At 43.7% G+C, this 19,600-nt stretch overlaps 2 protein-coding genes across 3 annotated transcripts; both read left to right on the top strand.

Annotated features, from left to right (window-relative positions):
• Positions 1-756: 756 nt before the first annotated feature.
• On the top strand, positions 757-5,360 carry LOC116220867. 2 transcript variants are annotated; one of them, XM_042708021.1, is made up of 4 exons: positions 757-1,085; positions 3,039-3,368; positions 3,536-4,143; positions 4,826-5,360. In XM_042708021.1, exons 1-3 carry the CDS (start codon positions 1,016-1,018, stop codon positions 3,940-3,942), a joined length of 807 nt encoding a protein of 268 aa, XP_042563955.1. In that variant the 5' UTR covers positions 757-1,015; the 3' UTR covers positions 3,943-4,143; positions 4,826-5,360. The 2 variants fall into 2 exon arrangements, with proteins under 2 accessions (XP_042563955.1, XP_031425685.1); XM_031569825.2 differs by having other exon boundaries at positions 4,816-5,360.
• An 8,061-nt stretch (positions 5,361-13,421) lies between these two features.
• Positions 13,422-17,865, top strand: cd74a (CD74 molecule, major histocompatibility complex, class II invariant chain a). The gene is made up of 6 exons (XM_012814379.3): positions 13,422-13,623; positions 14,602-14,771; positions 15,919-16,028; positions 16,123-16,171; positions 16,716-16,916; positions 17,222-17,865. Exons 1-5 carry the CDS (start codon positions 13,547-13,549, stop codon positions 16,913-16,915), a joined length of 606 nt encoding a protein of 201 aa, XP_012669833.2. The 5' UTR covers positions 13,422-13,546; the 3' UTR covers position 16,916; positions 17,222-17,865.
• Positions 17,866-19,600: the final 1,735 nt, after the last annotated feature.

The raw sequence follows: 19,600 nt of genomic DNA, 5'->3' as shown, positions 1-19,600 counted from the left end.
TGGTGGCAAAGTGACATAATAAGAAAGAATCACTAAATCATTTACTCTTGTGTTCTCATGTAATTGTATTTCTATATGTGTATGTATGTGTGTTAAATGCACAGATTCTACCTTTTATTAAGGTGTTCTATTCTATGGATGTGTGTCACGAAAGCAGAAGCCTCCTGTGAAAGAAGTGTGAGAAGTGAAAGCACACACGCACACGCACACACACACACACACACACACACGCACGCACGTACGCACACACACACATGCCCACACCCACACACATACACCAGGGCTCTCATGTCCTGTGCATCCTCTTGTGCTCATCAACACCACTGATTTTCAGACCTAAATCGATAATAGCATCTTATTGGTTTGTTTGAATGTTTTTGTGCACATAAACATCTATGAGTGTGTGTGTACGTGTATGTATATGAGTTAGGGTGTGTCTGTCTTTATGTGTGTGTGTGTGTGTGTTAAGGTTCCTCTTTCTCTCATCTACCAACGGCCGTCTAGTGTTTGGGTGTGTCGAGTGTGAGGGACTGTACCCACATCAAAACGTTGTTTAACAGACAAGGATGAAAACTAATTAATAATGCTTTATGTACTGTATCATTTGCAGCTGGTTGACGGTGTTGTACTACTCGGTTTTATTCAAAATAAGTGAAATTCACAAAATATTTCAACATAAATAGAACGAGTCCAAATCTACATCTCTATATCTTTTTTGTATTTAACAATGTATTTAATAATGTATTTACCGGCGCAAGTCAAACTTCCTCTTTCCAAAGGAAGCACACACAATTATGAAAATGACCAAGCATTCTCTCTCTCTCTCTCTCTCTCTCTCTCTTTCTCTCTCTCTCTCTCTCTCTCTCTTTCTCTATACATATTTCAGCCACTTGTCTCTCACAACCCCAGACTTACACACACACTCTTTCTCTCTCTCTCTAACTCACACACACAACCCTGGGCTCATTTGGACATTGCAGAAACTTTCATCAGCAAAGAGAGTGTGTTCGTCAAGATGCAGGTGTTGCTTGCGGAGATAAAAGCTTTTCCTGGACTTCTGGTGCTACTGATTGCATCTTCTCGTGGTAAGTGTGTGTGTGTGTATATCCACAGGATGTGTGTGTGTGGTTTTTTTTATGTGTGTGTGTGTATGTATGTGTGTGTGTGTCTACAGAACATGTGTGTGTATCTGCAAGCTGTCAGTCAATGATCAGTATCACCATAGACGCTTAGAGAGGTCGTGGAGGTCATGGAGCACGGACACTGCAAAAGCAGGCTGGGCGTGTGGATGTGTTCCTTCAACTCATAGTCTCATGTCCAGACTGCTGTAATGGCCAGTTTACATGTTTAAAATCAAAATTTCTGCTGGTGTACAACTCGGCATCCTTTAAACCAGGACTTAGGGGTCTGAGCATTCTACTCCTATTTTAACCTCAGTCCGCTGGCTTCCTATATGTTTGCCTACAAAGCACTACGTGGCCCGTCAACAGATGATATTTCAGAGCAGTGACTCCCCTACTCTCCCTTACGACCACACCACTCACCGCTGGCTGTTTCAGAATCCAGACTAAACTCTAAGAATGACCTTATTTTAAGTCACTTCTTTAAATCACGTCTTTAAACCACCTTTTGATAAATTGGCCTCTCCAAATGCATGACAAAATATTTACTTGCGTGACAGAATATTTAGTTGCTTACTTCAAGGATTTGTGTAGTCGAGTCAAAAGCATACTTCTTTTTAGTTTTTGTGTATCCACCATATTTTCAAATATATTTCCCGATTTATTTTAATTTAAAGCTATATATTTTAATTTTCTTCTCTTTTTTACCTTTCTGTCTGATTATTTTGACTTTGCCGTGTTGTTTATACCACTATACCTGTGTGCATTCTGTAAAAAACACCTGGGCTCCTGCCAGAAAGCTGTTTTAGACTTAGACACATCTTAGTTGATATGAACAGTCACATATTATCACTTGAGATTAGTAGAGAAGGACGACAGAGTTTGACAAGTTTAGGATGACTTGATGGAGATTTGCTCCCGAAACAACTTTATTACAGTTTATTACACAGCTGTGCTGTAAAGAGTCTTGTCCAGGGAAAATAACAAACGTATACGTTTAGGCTGACCCACTGGAAGCTGTTCCCCTGAAACAACTTGCTCAGTTCATCACAGAAAAAAGAGTTTTGCCAAGGGGAAGACAACAAGCTTACCTGTGATCTGTGCTTAACCCAGTAATGAACTCTGCCATATATTGTGATATGTTCTAAAGGTGTTCTATCCTATGGATGTGTGTCACGAAATCAGAAGCCTCCTGAGAAAGAAGTGTGAGAAGTGAAAGTGTGTGTGTGTGTGTGTGTGTTTTCACTTCTCACACTTCTTTCTCAGGAGGCTTCTGCTTTCGTGACACACATCCATAGGATAGAACACCTTTAGAATGGTATATACAACATATCACAATATATGGCAGAGTTTAGAGTTCATCAGTTGTGATAGTGCCGCAGCACATTCACTGGTCAGTTTCACTCTTCAATCACTCTAGCCTACTCAACACTTGCCTCACTCGCTCGCAGACACCTTCAACCATGCCTTCAACACCCCTACACACACACACAATCACACACCCAGCATGCAACACCACAGATCTATATATGTCTATGTGCAACACTACTGATACCACTGATGTTCACACCCCATCGTATGTTCTGTTCTGTTCTGTTCCTTTCTACAATATAATTCATACCAGGGGCAGCTGGTGAATGCTTGTGAACACTTTCTGTTCCTGTTTGATATCTATCAAGCATATCTCTCTCATCTTAACTCTCCAGATCTTAAATTGGAAATGGCATCAGTGACATCACGACATCAGTTTTACTTCTACCATCACTTTATATTGATCACGTTAATACTGCTAATTTCTTATCAATGGTCTGTCATGTTGCAGATTCCTCACCTGTATATTCTCAGTGTACATTACTGCTACAGATTCCTCACCTGTATATTCTCAGTGTACATTAACGTAGGTTTCCTTCTGTTCAGGTCTGGACCCCATCTGTGATCCTACTCAGGATGCTGCATGTAAAGGGGCTCTGGGAGGACCTGTGCGTCTGCAGCTGATGAGGGACGCCACAGGATATGACCTGAAGTTATACAGTGGAGATAAGAATGTTTTTACATCCAAAAACTCCAAGACAGTGTTCAATAACGAGTTCAACACCCCATCATTCATCCAGAGGTGGCAGTTTGTTAACGGGATCCTGATTATAAACCCTACAGAGAGGAGAGACTCAGGAACATACAGAGTGGAGATCCATGAGGAGTCAACAGGGAAGAGATTGGGAGATCACACAGTACAGCTGATCATTGAAGGTAAATCACTTCGTCTTGCCTCTTATGTGATAATAAATTGAACAATACAAGATGTACATGTGAAACGCTGAAGAATGGTGAGGTGAAGAGGTTTATAGGTCCATATACGTAGGTCCATATAGGTCCGATGGCAATATCCTTACTGGAGTCTTACTCTCCCTCTCCAGCCCCTGTGTCTAATGTGGACCTGTCAATCAGCTGCTCAGCCAATGGGGAGAGGAGGGTGAGGTGTTCATCCAATGGGGACAGTCCTCAGTACAGCTGGGCTCTGGATGGGAGGCCTCTGAGTGAAGCTTTTGCTGATCTCAGTCCAGATAACCAGACTCTCTCGATGAGGGGGTGTGTGCTTGGGAACCTCTCCTGCAGCGCCTGGAACCACATCAGCAGCACACACACCTCAGCATTGCTGCTGGATGCCTGCTCTGTGAGTTGCTGTTGGGTTCATAATAACTCGTCAACACTGTGTGAGTGTCTACATCAGAGCTACAGGCTGATAATGACACTGAGATCACTAACATATCACACATGGCAATGTCCTCATAATCCTCAATGCCACTCAGTCATAATCCACTAGAGGTTGTAATGGTGACATGTTGAAGCCATGTTGAAATCAAACTCATGTTCATCTCCTTCCTTCCCTAAGCTGCTGCTACTGTCTATACTGTCTACTCTCCAGTGTTCATCAGTGTGTGGTTGGCAGGGATCATCATACTCACAGCTCTGCTGGTGGGAGGTTGTTACCTCTGCACACGGAACAAGAGAACACACACTCCAGGTCAACATACATATCTTAAGCAAAAGTTACTGTATACTCCTGTGGGTTGTGATGGCTATATCCTTATAACCCTATACCATGTATACTTCTATGGGTTGTTTGTTGTCATTGTATGTAGTTAGACTGTCCTATGTAATAATCTACTGTAGTAATAGTTTAGACTACAATTGTACTGTAAGATACTGTTGTGATATTTTAGAGCAGTTAGGTCCTATGAGCAGTCTGCTGTTTGAGCTATTAGTGTGTTAGCTCCTTTGTGCTGTACGTAAGGGATAATGGCCACTGAGGTGTTGGAGGGAAAATGTCCTCCACAATTCTGTTATGAAGACAAGTGACTTGTTAGCCTACTAGCTTTCTACATGCCACAACACGCGTTTCGCCACACTGGCAATATAAGCTCCTATGAGCAGTCTGCTGTTTGAGATGTTGGTGTGTTAGCTTCTTTGTGCTATAAGTAAGGGATAATGGCCACTGAGGTGTCCCCGTTCAAAAATATTAGATGAGTTGGAGGGAAAATCTTCTCCACCTTCATCTTGCTTCTAACCTGTTTATGTGTTTAGGTTGATGTGTACAGTGCTGTAAGTTCCTTCTGTGTAGTAAATTAAGTTACTAATGTTAATTAATTAAATTAAGTTACAAAATAAAGTTACTAATGTCACTCCTCTCCCTCAGATGACCGCAGGAGGAGGAGGAAACCAGAGGAGGTGCAGATGAAGTGACTCCCCATTGGCTCAGAGGGTGTCCAGCTCCAGAATACTCCCAGATTTAAAGAAATCATTTGAAGAATACTCCTCCATTCCTCAACCTCCATAGTGACTTTGATCAGTCATACAGTATACTTGTGTCACAACAGGAAACAGAGGGGGCATGTCAAATATTCTGTCAGGCTGTAAGGGCTGGACAGGGTAACTCTTGGTCAGATGCTTATTGTTGGTAGAGGCTCCATGTGCTGTTCTGAGGTCAGTCCTTGTTTTTCTCTCATGATGGGTCAGATCAGGACTGGAGGAGGGGAACCTGGTCTCAGATCAGCTTGCAGAGGCAGCCTTAGCACAGAGAGATTTCACACTGATCTCCTCATGTGCGCTTGGTTACTCTCACATTTACCTTAATAAAATATCGTATCACTTTTTTTCAGCTTATATGTGATCATGATATGTGATCATGTTCAACTGTGTCTGATGGTGACATCTTGATGTAAATGTGAATAAAGATGCAAACAGCATATCCATCGTGTAGCTCCAGTATTCACTGCTGCATAGATGAGGCCGATTAGCTATGGAGGGAAACACCTAAAACAAGAACCAGAATGGATGAGATGAACTGGAATGTGAGAAAAATCAGCCAGGTTGTTTAGGGGTGTATGTGTGTGTGTGTGTGTGTGTGTGTGTGTGTGTGTGTGTGTGTGGGCACCCCTTGTCAAAATGTCCATCACTGTGAATAGTTAATTGAGTAGAAGATGAACTGATCTGCAAAAGGCATACATTTAAAGAAGAAACAATCTTTTCAACATTTTAAGCAAGATTAGTGTATTCTTTTTGTTTTGCACAATTCTTGTAGTGAACGAAGGAAAGGAGCACCATGCAACGGTCTGGGCCCCTTAAGAGATTTGGGCTTTCAGATAACTTGTACCAAGGTCTCAGACCTTTTTTAGCTTGCTAGGGCTATGACTTGTTCACAGTCATCATTAGGAAAGGCCATGCTCTATATAGCCTATCACCCTTTCTTTGATCACCTTTCTCCTCTATAGGGTATCACCCATTCTTCGATCACTTGTGTCCTCTGTTCAGGGTATCACCTGTTCTTAGATCACCTGTCTCTCCATATGGAGAGCAGTGGATTGTGTTCACATTAGACTGAGAGATATCTGTGATATGCTAACTCAGACACCTGTAAGGCTTAAAGACTAAAGCTGTTAGTGCACTATAGAAGTCTGTGCACAGGTGAATGACCAGTAGGGGGCAGCACTGCAGTGTGATGACAGTCCAGACTGGTAAAGTTGAGCTCTTACCTCACCTGACAATCATGGGGGTTATGCCACGACCTGATCAAAGATCAAGATTGTAAATGCCATTTTGAGACAAAAGCACTTAGAGAAGAAGCTGTGAAACTTCACAGTGAGTAATGTGAGTTGCCGTTAACATTTTTAAAACAAATATCACTGTAAGCCTGAAAGCAATGGATAGTCTTATGGTTGGGGTTGAACGTGGTCGTTTCTCAGGTGAGTTTGGAGGACAAAACTGGTGAATTTATTTCAGTGTGGAGATAATATGGTTCACTGGTGAATGACAGTGGAGGTTAATCTTTTGTCAGGTCTCCTTCCTGGAGTAATGGTTCAGTTTCAGTGCTTTAATGGCTCATTCAGAAGGAAGACATTGCTTTGGAGCTGTGTTTGATTTTGCTAGAAAGGTTTGAGGCAGATTGTGCAGTTACATTTTTTAAGCATGTTGTATAGTGTTGGTAACGTGTTGATGAACCATCTGAAGCAGTGGAGAAAAGCACTGTGATTGTTTTTAGTTATAGTAAGGAGCAGCTGTGATAGCACAGCAGACTCTCATCGGGTTGTGGGTCAGACTCTTATTGGGCCGTGGGTCAGACAGGTTATTGGGCCGTGGGTCAGATACGTTGACCTTTGGTCTGGGCCTACAGCAATGCCTTCATCATCGGTCTAACCCTCGACCCCAGACCTCACGCCGTTCACTTTCCACAGCTTTCCACCCAACATGCATTATACAGACATTTCTGAGCGGGTTGCTCAATTAAACCATTTATTCATTTAATTCTAGTCCTCATAGTTTGAGTAATATCAGCAAGGTTTAATTTGTGATGTGTAACAGTTTAACAGGGGAAGTTTCTCTGTTTCTCTGATTTGTCTGGAAAAGACAAAGCTACAGTATTTGAAGAGTGTAGAACTGCATCAGGGCAGAATATCTCATGCAGATGTGTAACCAGTAGGGGGCAGCACTGCAATGCAAGACCAGACCATCTGGACAGGAAAAGGTGAGCACTTATCTCTAATATCAGCGATGATACTGGCCCAATATTTCACCCTTTTTAAACCGAAGATTAGCTGCATTACCTATTCATATTTAGGGGCTTTCACTGAAAACAAGCTACGTTTCACACACATGTATGTGTCATTATGTATGCAAGAGTCAAATTAGTGTCTGTCTGAACGAGGAAGGAGGGAGATTCGTTTTAGAGCTTGCACACACTCATGATTCCTGATTCAGCCTGATGGTTCATTTCACTGATTAAACACAGAAGTGTGCTTTAGAGTGTGTGTTTGCAGGTGTGTTTTTCAGAGTGTGTGTTTGGATGTCTGTTTTTCAGGATATGGTTTTTCAGAGTGTGTGTTTGGAGGTGTGTCTCAGTGTGTGTTTGGATGTGTGGTTTTCAGAGTGTGTGTTTGGATGTGTCTTTTTCAGAGTGTGTGTTTGGATGTGTGTCTCAGAGCGTGTGTTTGGATGTGTGGTTTTTAGAGTGTGTGTTTGGATGTGTGTCTCAGAGTGTGTGTTTGGATGTGTGTCTCAGAGCGTGTGTTTGGATGTGTGGTTTTTAGAGTGTGTGTTTGGATGTGTGTGTCTCAGAGTGTGTGTTTGGAGGCCAGTGTGTGGTCATTAGCCATCCTGAACCTTTAAAACACCAACTGTACAACATTTTTATTTTCAAACTAAAACCAAGGAAACAACCTACTTGTGTTATAGATGTAAACACGTGTTTGATGTGAAAATGCTACAAAGTCACAAATTCCTTTTGCAGAAGTGGTTTCAGTGTTTGTTTGAGGGAATCTCAAAGCAGGGAAACCCTACACTTCCCAGTGAAATCTACACAGAGCTCTACATTACAGAGGGGGGAAGTGGAGAGATCAGTGATGAACACGAGGTCAGACGACCTCCAGACGACCTCCAGGAGATCAGCAACATACAATACGGCAATCAAATGTAATGAATTTTTTTTTTTTAAATACCGGCACAGGACAAAACTATCAGAACTGGACCGGACTGGATACCAGTCAGGACTTAATACTTCCTCTTCCTCTTCCGTTCTGGGGGCTGAACCTGATGAAGAGAAAACTCAGTCTGGTGGATCTTACTAAGCAGTAATTTCAAAATTTTTGCTGATGAGAAGTTTAAAGTGTTTGATGGTCTGGATGAGTGTCGGATTCCTCTACTTTTCCACTCTAACCCGAGGTGTTGTTATGTAACAGAACCAACCACAGTGCTGGTGTGTGTGGTTGTGTGTACCGATGTGTGTGTACTAGTGTGATGGTGTGTGTGTACCGGGGTGTGATGGTGTGTGTGTGGTTTTGTGTACTGATGTGTGTGTACTAGTGGGATGGTGCGTGTATACTGAGGCCTGATGGTGTGTGTGTGTGTTTGTGCTGATGGTGTGTGAGTGGGTCCGCCCTGGCAGGTTTAGGCTGGCAGTGCCAGTCCAATGTGAGAGGGATGGACAGGTGCAAAGAAACGCTGCAATGGAGTCTGATTGGTTTATGTTTCTTTTTCTTTGAGTCTCTTATTCTACAGGTGGGGACACTAATAGGTTTGAGGGACATAGACCAAACACATACACATATACACATACACACACTCCCCATGCACATTGAGTCTGGTAGTCTTCTGTGTACAGGGCTGGAATGGTATAAATGCAGCAATGGAGTCTGATTGATTTGGTAATTAGAAGAAGTTTCTGGTTTCAGGATCCAGCACACACACATCGGCATCTGTCCTGCAGAACGTCTGGGAGGAACGTGAACGTGTTCCCAGCTTCCAGCAGCACACAGGAAACAGCCTCTTCCTGAGGGGAGCACAACAATGAGATGAATGGAGAGTGGAGAGGATCCTGATCAGCCATGTTTGGCAGTGAGGATGTCAAACACTCTTAAATCTAAACATCTACACAGTATATATGAAATACTGTATGTACTGCTGCAAGTGTATAAATATGTAAAATATGTTATCCAATGTATGATAGATAGACAGTTTAATTCTAGGAGTGACACATTTTCGCCTAAAAAAGGTATCATCATGAAAAAGATCTTAAAGGAACATTATGTTTCACTGACCAAAAGTTAGAGTTGTCTCTCCCCCCCAGACTCAAAGCTCACACGAGTTGCCCACTGCTTCAAAAACTAATACTTTGGAGTTGGAATTACAAAGTTACATAATCAAAACATATAAATCCTTTCACATTTATTTAGGAGTAGTAGTAGTAGTAGCAGTAGTAGTAGCTAACCATTTCATTTAAAACATGGAATTATTTAAAAGGAAAATTGGGAAAATGAGTTTTAGTACCCATCATTGGCCACTGCATGAACTGTAAAAGAGAGCGATGACCTCAGATAAGCCGTGTTTCCTCTATCAGGCCAGTGCGGGCTAGGGCTTACTGGGGCTCAAGTTACAAGGACAAAAAACATTTGCGTTTCTACTATTGGGCCGATTACCCCGCAGTATTTATTCCAAAACGTGTCCATAACATGCTGCCTCCGTGTAAACACCACCCATCCCGTCCATTTCACGAGTGGAAAGTTCATGGTTAGGTATCATGCGATACAGTCTGGATCTCAGGCATCTATGTTGCTGGCTTACAGCAAAATAAGTTAAGAAAAGGAATAGAATGGAAACTGAAGTGACTTCGTTGCTTACACAATCACACTAAAAGTGAAGCACCAAGGCATGAAGCAACACTCAGACCATAATAAATATATAGTAAGTTCTTTCTTCCTGCTGCGAAGCACTAGTGGCCTGCATAACAGAAAGGCCTACCCTACCAGCAGTGGAGTTTGGCTGTTATCAGCATTGGGGCTGGAGAGTGAGGAAAGTGAATAAAAAGAAAAACTTGTTCCGTTTGGGTTCATGACAAACTGCTGTCACAAAACAGGATCTCCGCCTAGCAGACGATTGTATTCAGATGTATTTCCGTCTACACACAAAACAGGTTGATCATTTAGTACACCAAGCATTCAAAACCAACGTTAGCGAGTCCATCGTCCCCACTGACAGACTTTGCATTTGTGGAATATGAAACAAGTACCCATTACATTGCTGTACAACTTAGTATATTACAGTGAGAGTTGACCATGTTGTGCATGAACCACACAAAACAACAACAACAACAACAAAAACAAAACAACAGTTTAGACCACCATTTTACCACCGCATGCTGAGAGCAAAATGTTGCCTAACACAGTTACCTAAAGACGGACTCCTTATAGGTCAACACAGCAGGGTCTCACTGGCCCATGGGCCAGACACGCTGACCTTTAACCTTACACTTTCACCCTATTTCATGGAAGGCCGAGACGAGCTCACTACTCGGGAATCTGTGTTGTGTGGTTCTGTGGGCAGTCATGGATGCAGGGCGCTTCCTCTGTGGAAAGTCCCCAACACTCACAGGAGGAAGCATGCCTGCTGCTGCACTGCTGACCAATCAGAAACGGGCTTCGGGTATAACAATACCAAATGGACCAATTACTGACAGATTTTTTTGTCACTGAACTGGGAGGACTAATCAAATACAGGCTTTGTGGACTGACAGTGCTGTTACCAGGAGAAGAGGAGAGTGAATGTGTCCACCTGTACGTTCAAGACAAAATGGACCAATTAGTGACAGACCCCATTTTTTTTTTTTTATCATTCTTTTTATTTCAGTTCAGTATGGACTTTTTTTTACATTGAAGGTAGTAACTGGCATACAATAAAAGTACAATAGACAAAAAAGAAGAGAAAACATAATAATAAGACAAAAAGACAAACAAACAAAAGAAAAACAAAAAAAAACTTCAAATTAAAGGGAGGGGGGTGACCACTGAATAAAAGCTGTTATTACTTTATGGTAAACCAATCGCAACCTTATGCTGTGGAATATACTGTATGTCATGACTTGATAACGTGATGTGTGTCTTGACATAATCCAGAAAAGGTCCCCATATTTTATTGTAGTTTTTTGCTGATTCTTTCAAAGAGTGTCTTATTTTTTCAAGTTTGAGAAAGTAAAGTGCATCCTTGACCCAATGTGTAAATGTTGGGGGTCTGCAGTCCTTCCATTTGATCAAAACCAGCCGCCTGGCCAGGAGCGTGAGAAAAGCGATGCTATTTGATTGTGCCTTAGTTAGACCTAGATGCTCAGGTGTAACCCCAAATAACCCAATTAATGGGCATGGCGACATTGGCTGTCCCAGAAAGCCTGACATTGTGTTAAAGATGGATGACCAATAGTGGTCTAGCTTTGGGCAAGACCAGAACATGTGAGTATGTGATGCTGGGTTGCACTTACATCGATCACATAATGGGTCTACATCAGAAAACCATTTAGACAATCTAAGTTTAGTCCAATGGATGCGATGAACAATCTTGAATTGCAACAACCCATGTCTTGCGCAGATTGATGAACTATGAACTCTACTCAAAGCAGCCTCCCAAGATTCCTCGCAGATAGGTTCCCCCAGCTCACTTTCCCATTGAGATTTTAAGTCCGAAGTGGATGAAGGTGAGAGTGCCATCAGCGCACTATAAGTGGCCGATATAGTTCCATTGAATGATAATGGCTTGCTTAATATATGGTCATAGGCGGAGCAAGGGGCTTGGCTTGGAAATATAGGAGAAATGTTCCTAATGAAGTTACGGATTTGGAGAAAACGAAAGAAATTAGTTCTAGGAATATTAAAGTTATCACACAGATATTGGAAGGAGACGAAAGTTCCATTGTGATATAGATCTTTAAATTGCTTGATGCCCGCATTGTACTATATAAGGAAGGCTTTGTCCATTAACGATGGTTTGAAATAATGATTAGCATAGACAGGGGATTTAAATGAAAAGGTCTGCCAACCAAAATGTCGTCTTATTTGAGTCCATATTTTCAGGGATGTTTTAACCAACAGGTTTGTTGTGTGAGCTGTGTACGATGAGGAGAGGGGCGCATACACAAGAGCTGCCAATGAAGATTGTTTACATGACTTGGATTCGATGGCTTGCCAAGAAAGTGCATCTGCATCAGGGTCTTCATATAGCCAGTGCAACATGGGTCGGATGTTACATTCCCAGTAGTAGGATTGGAAATCTGGAAGAGCCATGCCACCAAAACATTTGGGTTGTGTTAGGAGACTTTTTCCTGACAGACCCCATTTGTGAAGGGGCCAATAACATACAGGATTTGTGGACTGACAGTGCTGTTACCAGGAGAAGAGGAGAGTGAATGTGTCCACCTGTACGTTCAGGGCCAAATGGACCAATTAGTGACAGACCCCATTTGTGAAGGGGCCAATAACAAACAGGCTTTGTGGACTGACAGTGCTGTTTCCAGGAGAAGAGGAGAGTGAATTTGTCCAGCTGTACTTTCAGGGCTTTGAGGATAGTTAACACATGCAATGCTGAGTCCATGCTGCTTGCAAGGATACAGAAGACAGAGCTGTTACGAACTATATGGTGCAAAACCCTCTGTGGATGAATGTAGCTGGAAAATGTCTTATAGCCATTACCACATCATAAATCACATGCACACAAACACTCTATACAGACAGACACGCACACACACACACACATCACATAGACACCTACACATTCACACACACACACACACACATCACACAGACACCTACACACATCGCACACACTCACACACCACACAGACACCTACACACATCACACACACACTCACACACATCACACAGACACCTACACACACACACACACACCACACACACTTGCACACCAACACCACCATGTCCTGAGTATGACTCTGCTCTTTTGGCTGACTGAGCCTCTCTTCTGCTTTATCTCTTTACATGTTTCTTTCGATTCTGTCCTTTATCATTATTTTCTTCTCTCCACCAAAACTTATTTTTTGTAAGCTTCATTTCATAGTCCTTCTTTGATGAACATTGGTTAAGAGAAAATCACTACACAGTTCAGCAGTGAGTTTGGAGAAGTTTAACATATAAATAGTATTTGTAATATAGTGACACTTGTGACCAAACAAACAGAGATAACCATAAACATGATAAATACTATAGGTGAGAGCCCCTAAAAGTAACTATTAACTATTATAACGTCTTAATTTAGAAGAAGGTGCAGATGTTTCCTCATTTTTCCTCTCGTTAAAGACGTAGGATATTTTTCTCGCACCTTCTACTGTGAAGTGCCGTGCAGATTCAGGTACAGCTTTTGCCATCAACTGATGATGAAGCATCTGCACAGCCAATCAGTGCTCGAGTCTAACTCTACCACCACTAAACCTCAGATTGGTTCTTCGCACGTCTCAGTGGTCTGGGGCTTTCCGTTCCTCACAGAGAAATACAGAAGCAGACCAGTTTCTAAACGCCTCCTCGACCTGTATTTTAACCCCAAGCCATTCCCCAGAAGCTTTAGTTTGACACAGCTGAACACACAAGCGCACTTGCAGGATGGCCGATAACACAAGTCAGAACGAGGTACTGATTGGCCGCGCGCCCAGCACGGAGAACGTGGGTCCCGCTCCGAGGTAAGAGGTCCTAATTTATCATTAAAATCAATTAAGGGACTGGAGATTAGTTTGCCATTTCATTGTCAAAAGTCTATCTAGTATCTAGTTTTCGTGGATGAAACGTAGCCCTATGTATAGTTTAATGATCTGACGGTATAAATATTGAAAATTGAATTTATTGATGCAGAGTTGAATCATATTATTTACAGCCTAGAATTAATTTAAATGACATCTGCATCCTGTTGAGTCGTTATGATAGGTCTATAGTATTCAACACACATATTTAATGTTGCTTTAGTAATCCTCAAGAGATTAAATGAGTTTGCTAACTGCGTAGCAGATGCCTGAACGCCAATCAGCCTGCATTTATTTTTCATTAAGTGAAAGGGAGACATTTTAATATCCCTTTATGTGGGAAAAATGAGTAAACGCAAATGGAAGTATTTTTAAACTGTTAGTCAACGAAAGCATCAATCAAGTTTTCAAATCTACTTTTGGTTCCTTGGTGAAAATGAAAATGTTTTTTACCTGGATCCTAATGACGTCACACCAGAGGAGATTCATCATTGGTCCGTTAAAGAAAACTATGTAAATAACTTATTTAAAGCCAACTCATATTTCTTCTTCGGTCCAGTTATATAAATATATTTAAATCAGTTTGGATCCTGTCTGTCGTGAATACATTAATGTATTGTAAGAAATTGTCAGAAGAGAAAGTTTCTGATTCCTGTTGAGTTTAGGGCTTGTGGGTTGATGGTGTTTTGGGGAAGTTTGACAGCTGTGCAGTGACCAATTCACTGTTAATAAAGAATAGCTCCCCATGCTGTATGCCAGTGAATGCTACTGTATGCGGTCTGTATTGACTAAGTGATTCCGGTGCGAGTCTGTAAGCCTGGACAGCAGAGGGTTAAAGAAACTAGAGTGGCCTGTAGCTTGGGGAGTGGCAGAATGCTTCTCTGGGGAATGTAACCGACCTGTGTTTATGTGTGTGTGTAGGCGGGCATCATCGGGAAACCTGAAGGTGGCAGGGCTGACCCTGTTGGGATGTCTTCTGCTGGCCGGGCAGGCGGTCTCCACCTACGTCCTGCTCAACCAGCGCCAGCACCTGACTGATCTGCAGGAGGGCACCAACACCCTCCGCCGCGAGCTGTCTCAGAGGACCAGCGGTCAGCACACACACACACACACACACACAAACACAGACACAACAATACACACAAGAAGCGCACACACAGGAGAGGACGGGGTTGGTCAGATTAGGAGAGGGCCGGTCAGATTAGGGGAGGGCCGACAGATAAAGAGAAGTCATTGGTCAGTGCTGCCTGTAATCCAGCTCTGTAGTTGGATCTCACATGAGATGGAAGACGGGTGAGACTCCCACAGCCGCCTCTCCTCCCCCGTCCCTTTCCCCAGTGGTCTGGAGGGGACACCGATCTGTGCCGCCACCTCAGGCACAGTGCACTGCGAGAGGTCACTGGGCAAATCTGAGTCTGCTCTTAAATCACAGAAAAACCTAAAACATTATTATTAGATATGGGGCTGGGGGACTCCACCAGTAATGCTGTGGTTCAGTGATCATGACCACAAAGACTGGGGGATTTTTTTAGGGCACTCTCTGCTATCGATGGTAATCAGAAAGTGTGGGTGAGTCCTTCAGCTCTGCCTTCTCAATGTAGGAGATGGAGAAAGAGATGGGGTAGGGGAGGAAGGGTTAGGACAGCAGCATGGCCTCTAGAGGAGAAAACGTGATCGAGAGGGTAGGACAGAAGATGGGGGTGAGGAGGAGGGCACATAGAGGGAGGCGTGAGGAGGAGCACACATAGATGGAGACGTGAGGAGGAGCACACATAGAGGGAGACCTAAGGAGGAAGACAATGAGGGGGTTTGAGGAAGAGAGAAACAGGAAGAGAGAGTGAGCTGTAGGAGTGAAGGCAGGGGAATGGGCAGGGGAGATCACTCTTCTCTATGACTCTTCCAAGGGACTTTTTCTGGGGCTTCTGTGGAATAAGTCTCTTCTAGAAGGTTCTCATAAGTGTTTTTCCTTAGTCTCTCCCTCTCTTTCCATTCCTCCATCTCTTCAGTCTCTCTCTTTATTTGTCTCTGTTCCTGTGTTTCTGTGAGTTCAATTTGATGGGTGCTATTTTAGAAATATTTAAATGCAATAGTAGCGCTACAGGATGTTGTCAATGAAAAGAGGTACAGCATCTTGATAGCACATCAACATGACAAACTGAACTCTGTTAGATAATGCTGATAAACTGGAATAGCTGGAATGTGTGTGTGTGTAACCTTGTCATCTCCGTGTCCCTACAGTCTCCGGTGGTGCTGGCCGTGTGATGCAGGTGCCTCTCAATATGCCCCTGCTGAAGGACTTCTCTAAGGCTGACGAGAAAGCTCCACAAGGACGCCGCATCCCCCTCACGGTACGCATAGCTGTGTGTGCGTGTGTGTGTCTATGCTGTGTGAGTTTATGTGTGAGAGACCCTTGCTTACCCATAATGTGTGTTTGATTTTTAGAAGCTCCAGAGTGCGATCAAGACTGATGTTGAGACGACCCCTGCTGGAGGTGAGTGGTAGTGCAAGTCAGAACAATAAAGACAACAACAAATAAAAACCACAGACACACACATATCTCTCTCTCTTTCTCTCTTTTCTCTCTCTCTCTCTCTCTTTTCACTACTAACTGATTCCCCTCTTCCATGTGTGGCTGCTTTCTTGTCATACCATCTTGTCTCCTTCCACCCTGGATAATAAGGGATTCCAGTCTAACCCCTGTTCCACGTGTCTCTAATCTCACCTCACCTAGTCTCACCTCACCTCACCTCATCTCTCCTCATCTCACCTCTTCTCACCTCATCTCTCCTCACCTCATCTCACCTCACCTATTCTCTCATCTCACCTCACCTCATCTCTCCTCACCTCATCTCACTTCATCTCTCCTCACCTCTCCTCACCTCACCTCATCTCTCCTCACCTAGTCTCTCCTCACCTCATCTCTCCTCACCTAGTCTCTCCTCACCTAGTCTCACCTTGCCTCACTTAGTCTCACCTCACTTCACCTCATCTCGCCTCACCTGTTGTTTTGTCTTGTCTCACCTTGTGTTCCCCAGCCTCCGCCCTGGACACTAAGTGTAACCTGGAGGCGGGTGGGCCAGTGCACCCAGGCTTCTACAAGCCCCAGTGTGATGAGGAGGGCCACTACCTGCCCCTGCAGTGCTGGCACAGCACCGGCTACTGCTGGTGTGTGGACCAAACCGGAACTGAGGTCCCTGGGTCACGCTCGCGCTTCACCCGCCCCACCTGCCAGTGAGGTGAGTGTGTCCACCAACCTCCCCCCCAGCGCACTCACGCACGCACACGCACACACACACACACACACACAAACACACACCCAAACACATGTTAATGACCCTAACCCTGTTTCCATGACTGCACACAAACAGGACATAACTAGGTTGTATTTGAGTCTCAGACTGGAGACAGTCTGTAAAAAGTGTACAAAGGCAGACTGCCAGAAATCTGTTGGGTTTATTTCGTTTATCAGAAGCCTCTTAGAGGCCTGTAGAGTGTTGAAAATAAGATGCTGTGGACTGATCATAACTCTTCCCCCCTGCAGTGGCATCTGCCTGACGAGGAAGGAGCTTTCATCGCGATGACAATCATCATCATCATCATCGTCTCCTCCTCTCTGCTCTCCTGTCCTTTTCTTGTTTGGGGTCTAATCACCAGCATCTCTCCTCCGTATCTCTCTGTTCATCCTCTTCTTTGCTTCCGGGCCACTCTTGCGGTCAGGGGGCAACTGGGTGGGCAACCAGGGTGTAGAACCCAAGGCGGGGTTGGCCGTAGAGCTCTCTTGGGGACCCCTGCGTCCAGACGACCCATCCGGAGAGGCCTTGGTATCCCTGTGCTGCCCCCCCCCCCCATCTCCCCTGCCATGAGTGGCCTGGTCTGGAGGCCTGACTTCCCACCTCTGTATGCAACCAAAGGCATCTCCACGCTGCAGATACTTATATAGTGATAGAACTTTTCTGTCTTAAAGAACATATGATACATCACACACACTTTTTAACCTTTAGTTAATAATAGCGCTGTTCATTAGATCTTTGTGAAGTGATTTTAGCCGATATAGGCGCTGCATATTTACCCTCTCTGACTGCGAGATAAAGCCTGGAGTGCTCGCTGTGAGGCAGGCAGGAAGAGAATGTGGGTTGGGGGATTGAATGTGAACCTCAATGTGAAATAAAGCGAGCCTCCAGACCAGCCTCTGTGTGATGTGGTCATTTCTCAAGCTGTGTTGGACACACTCACTCACACTCTCTGTCTCACTCATGCACGCACACAAAGACACACCCATTCACACTCTCTGTGTCACACACAAACGCAGGCACTCATACACACACTCACACAAAGACACTCTCACTCACACTCTCTGTCTCACACACACACACACACGCACACACACAAAGACACACTCACTTACACACACACGCACACAAACACACAGGTTAAAGCGGCACTGGTCTGTGCTGCTCAGAAGATCTTCCATATCAAAGCACTGGGGGGGAGAGGGGGTCATGTAAAACACAAACACATCAGAAGAACTGACCAGTCACACTACACTGCAAAAATTGAAATCTTACATGCCTGGTTTTTGTCTGACAAGATATTTCACTTCACTTTGCTTCAAGCGTTTCAGTCCTTAATTAAGGTATTATAACTTGTTTAGATTGAATTACTGGTTCTGAGCAAGTTAATGCTTGAAACTAGTTTGATCACCACCATCACCACAACTGCTTTATCAAAGTAAGACTCAATACAAATGCACTAGTTTTAAGTTATATATAGATATATTGTATCTTGGTAAGTCAAATTTTCCTGTTCTTTTGGCAGATAATTTAGCTTATTTTAAGTAATATATCCCCCATTTTATTACTTTTTTCCCTTGTTTTTAAAAGCTGAATTTTTGCAGTGTACTGTATAAGGAGAGACATGGTCAGACATATGGTAGAAACCACAGGTTGGATATGTCTCAAGTAGTGGACACACACACAGGTGGAAAACACACACAGGTAAGGGATGTTTCAGGAGAGTGTGTGATTGTGAGACAGGAAGGGGAAAAAGAAGAAGAGAGTGCGGAAAAAAAAATGGTAGTGTGTGTGTGTTTTCCCAGAGCGGAGAGCATAAATGAAATGGAGGAGTCTGTCAAAACGAGTGTGTGTGTGTGTGAAAGTGAGGAGAGGGAAGAGGGGGATAAATAATTGATCAGGCAGACTGGTGTGTAACAGAAGGACATGAGTGTGTGAGAGATAGAGGTAGGCTAGTGTGTGTGTGTGTGTGTGTGAGAGAGAGAGGTAGGCTAGTGTGTGTGTGTGAGAGAGAGAGGTAGGCTAGTGTGTGTGTGTGTGTGTGTGAGAGAGAGAGAGGTAGGCTAGTGTGTGAGCTGGAGCCTGAGACAGTCCTGACGCACTGACATGACCGTAAGTACCACTGCCTGCCTGAAAACAACCTGTGTGTGAAATAAATAAGGTTTGTGTGTGTGTGTGTATGTGTATGTGTATGTGTATGATATACACTACTGTATGGATTGGAAGTGCATATGCATGTGTGTGTAAGCAGCTCATACGTTTAACTGCTATTTTGTGAAAAGGGAGGTTCAGGTGTACATCTTCTTGGTTATATATATGTTTGTGTGTGTGTGTGTGTGTGTGTGAGTGTGTGTGCTGTGTGTTCGAGGACAGCATGTTTAAGAGATGTAAATCGAGAGATGTAAGCTGATGTAGAAACTCCTTTCCCATATCCAACTGGGGACATTTTAGACATCAGGGGAGTCTCAGGTGTCAGTCCAGTTAATCAAGCCCAGAGCTGAACACCCCAGTGAAATGAGCAGAGCTGAAAAGCCCTATTAATCGTGCGTCATACTTTCCAGCTCTGTGTGAACGGAGAGCCTGAACGGAGAGCCGGTCCCTCCACCCCTCCTGCACTGCCAGAGAGAGAG

This window comes from Clupea harengus, chromosome 6 (genome assembly GCF_900700415.2).
Source record: "Clupea harengus chromosome 6, Ch_v2.0.2, whole genome shotgun sequence".
In the NCBI taxonomy this organism is placed as follows: domain Eukaryota; kingdom Metazoa; phylum Chordata; class Actinopteri; order Clupeiformes; family Clupeidae; genus Clupea; species Clupea harengus.
The sequence above is the reverse complement of the archived record's forward strand: the minus strand, read 5'-3'. Positions and strand labels throughout refer to the sequence as shown.

Coding starts and splice junctions, on each gene's coding strand:
- LOC116220867 (XM_042708021.1), top strand. CDS start 1,016: ATGCAGGTGTTGCTTGCGGAGATAAAAGCTTTTCCTGGACTTCTGGTG. Junction 1,086..3,038: donor ACTGATTGCATCTTCTCGTG/GTAAGTGTGTGT, acceptor CCTTCTGTTCAG/GTCTGGACCCCATCTGTGAT. Junction 3,369..3,535: donor AGTACAGCTGATCATTGAAG/GTAAATCACTTC, acceptor CTCCCTCTCCAG/CCCCTGTGTCTAATGTGGAC.
- cd74a (XM_012814379.3), top strand. CDS start 13,547: ATGGCCGATAACACAAGTCAGAACGAGGTACTGATTGGCCGCGCGCCC. Junction 13,624..14,601: donor AACGTGGGTCCCGCTCCGAG/GTAAGAGGTCCT, acceptor GTGTGTGTGTAG/GCGGGCATCATCGGGAAACC. Junction 16,029..16,122: donor GACGCCGCATCCCCCTCACG/GTACGCATAGCT, acceptor TTTGATTTTTAG/AAGCTCCAGAGTGCGATCAA.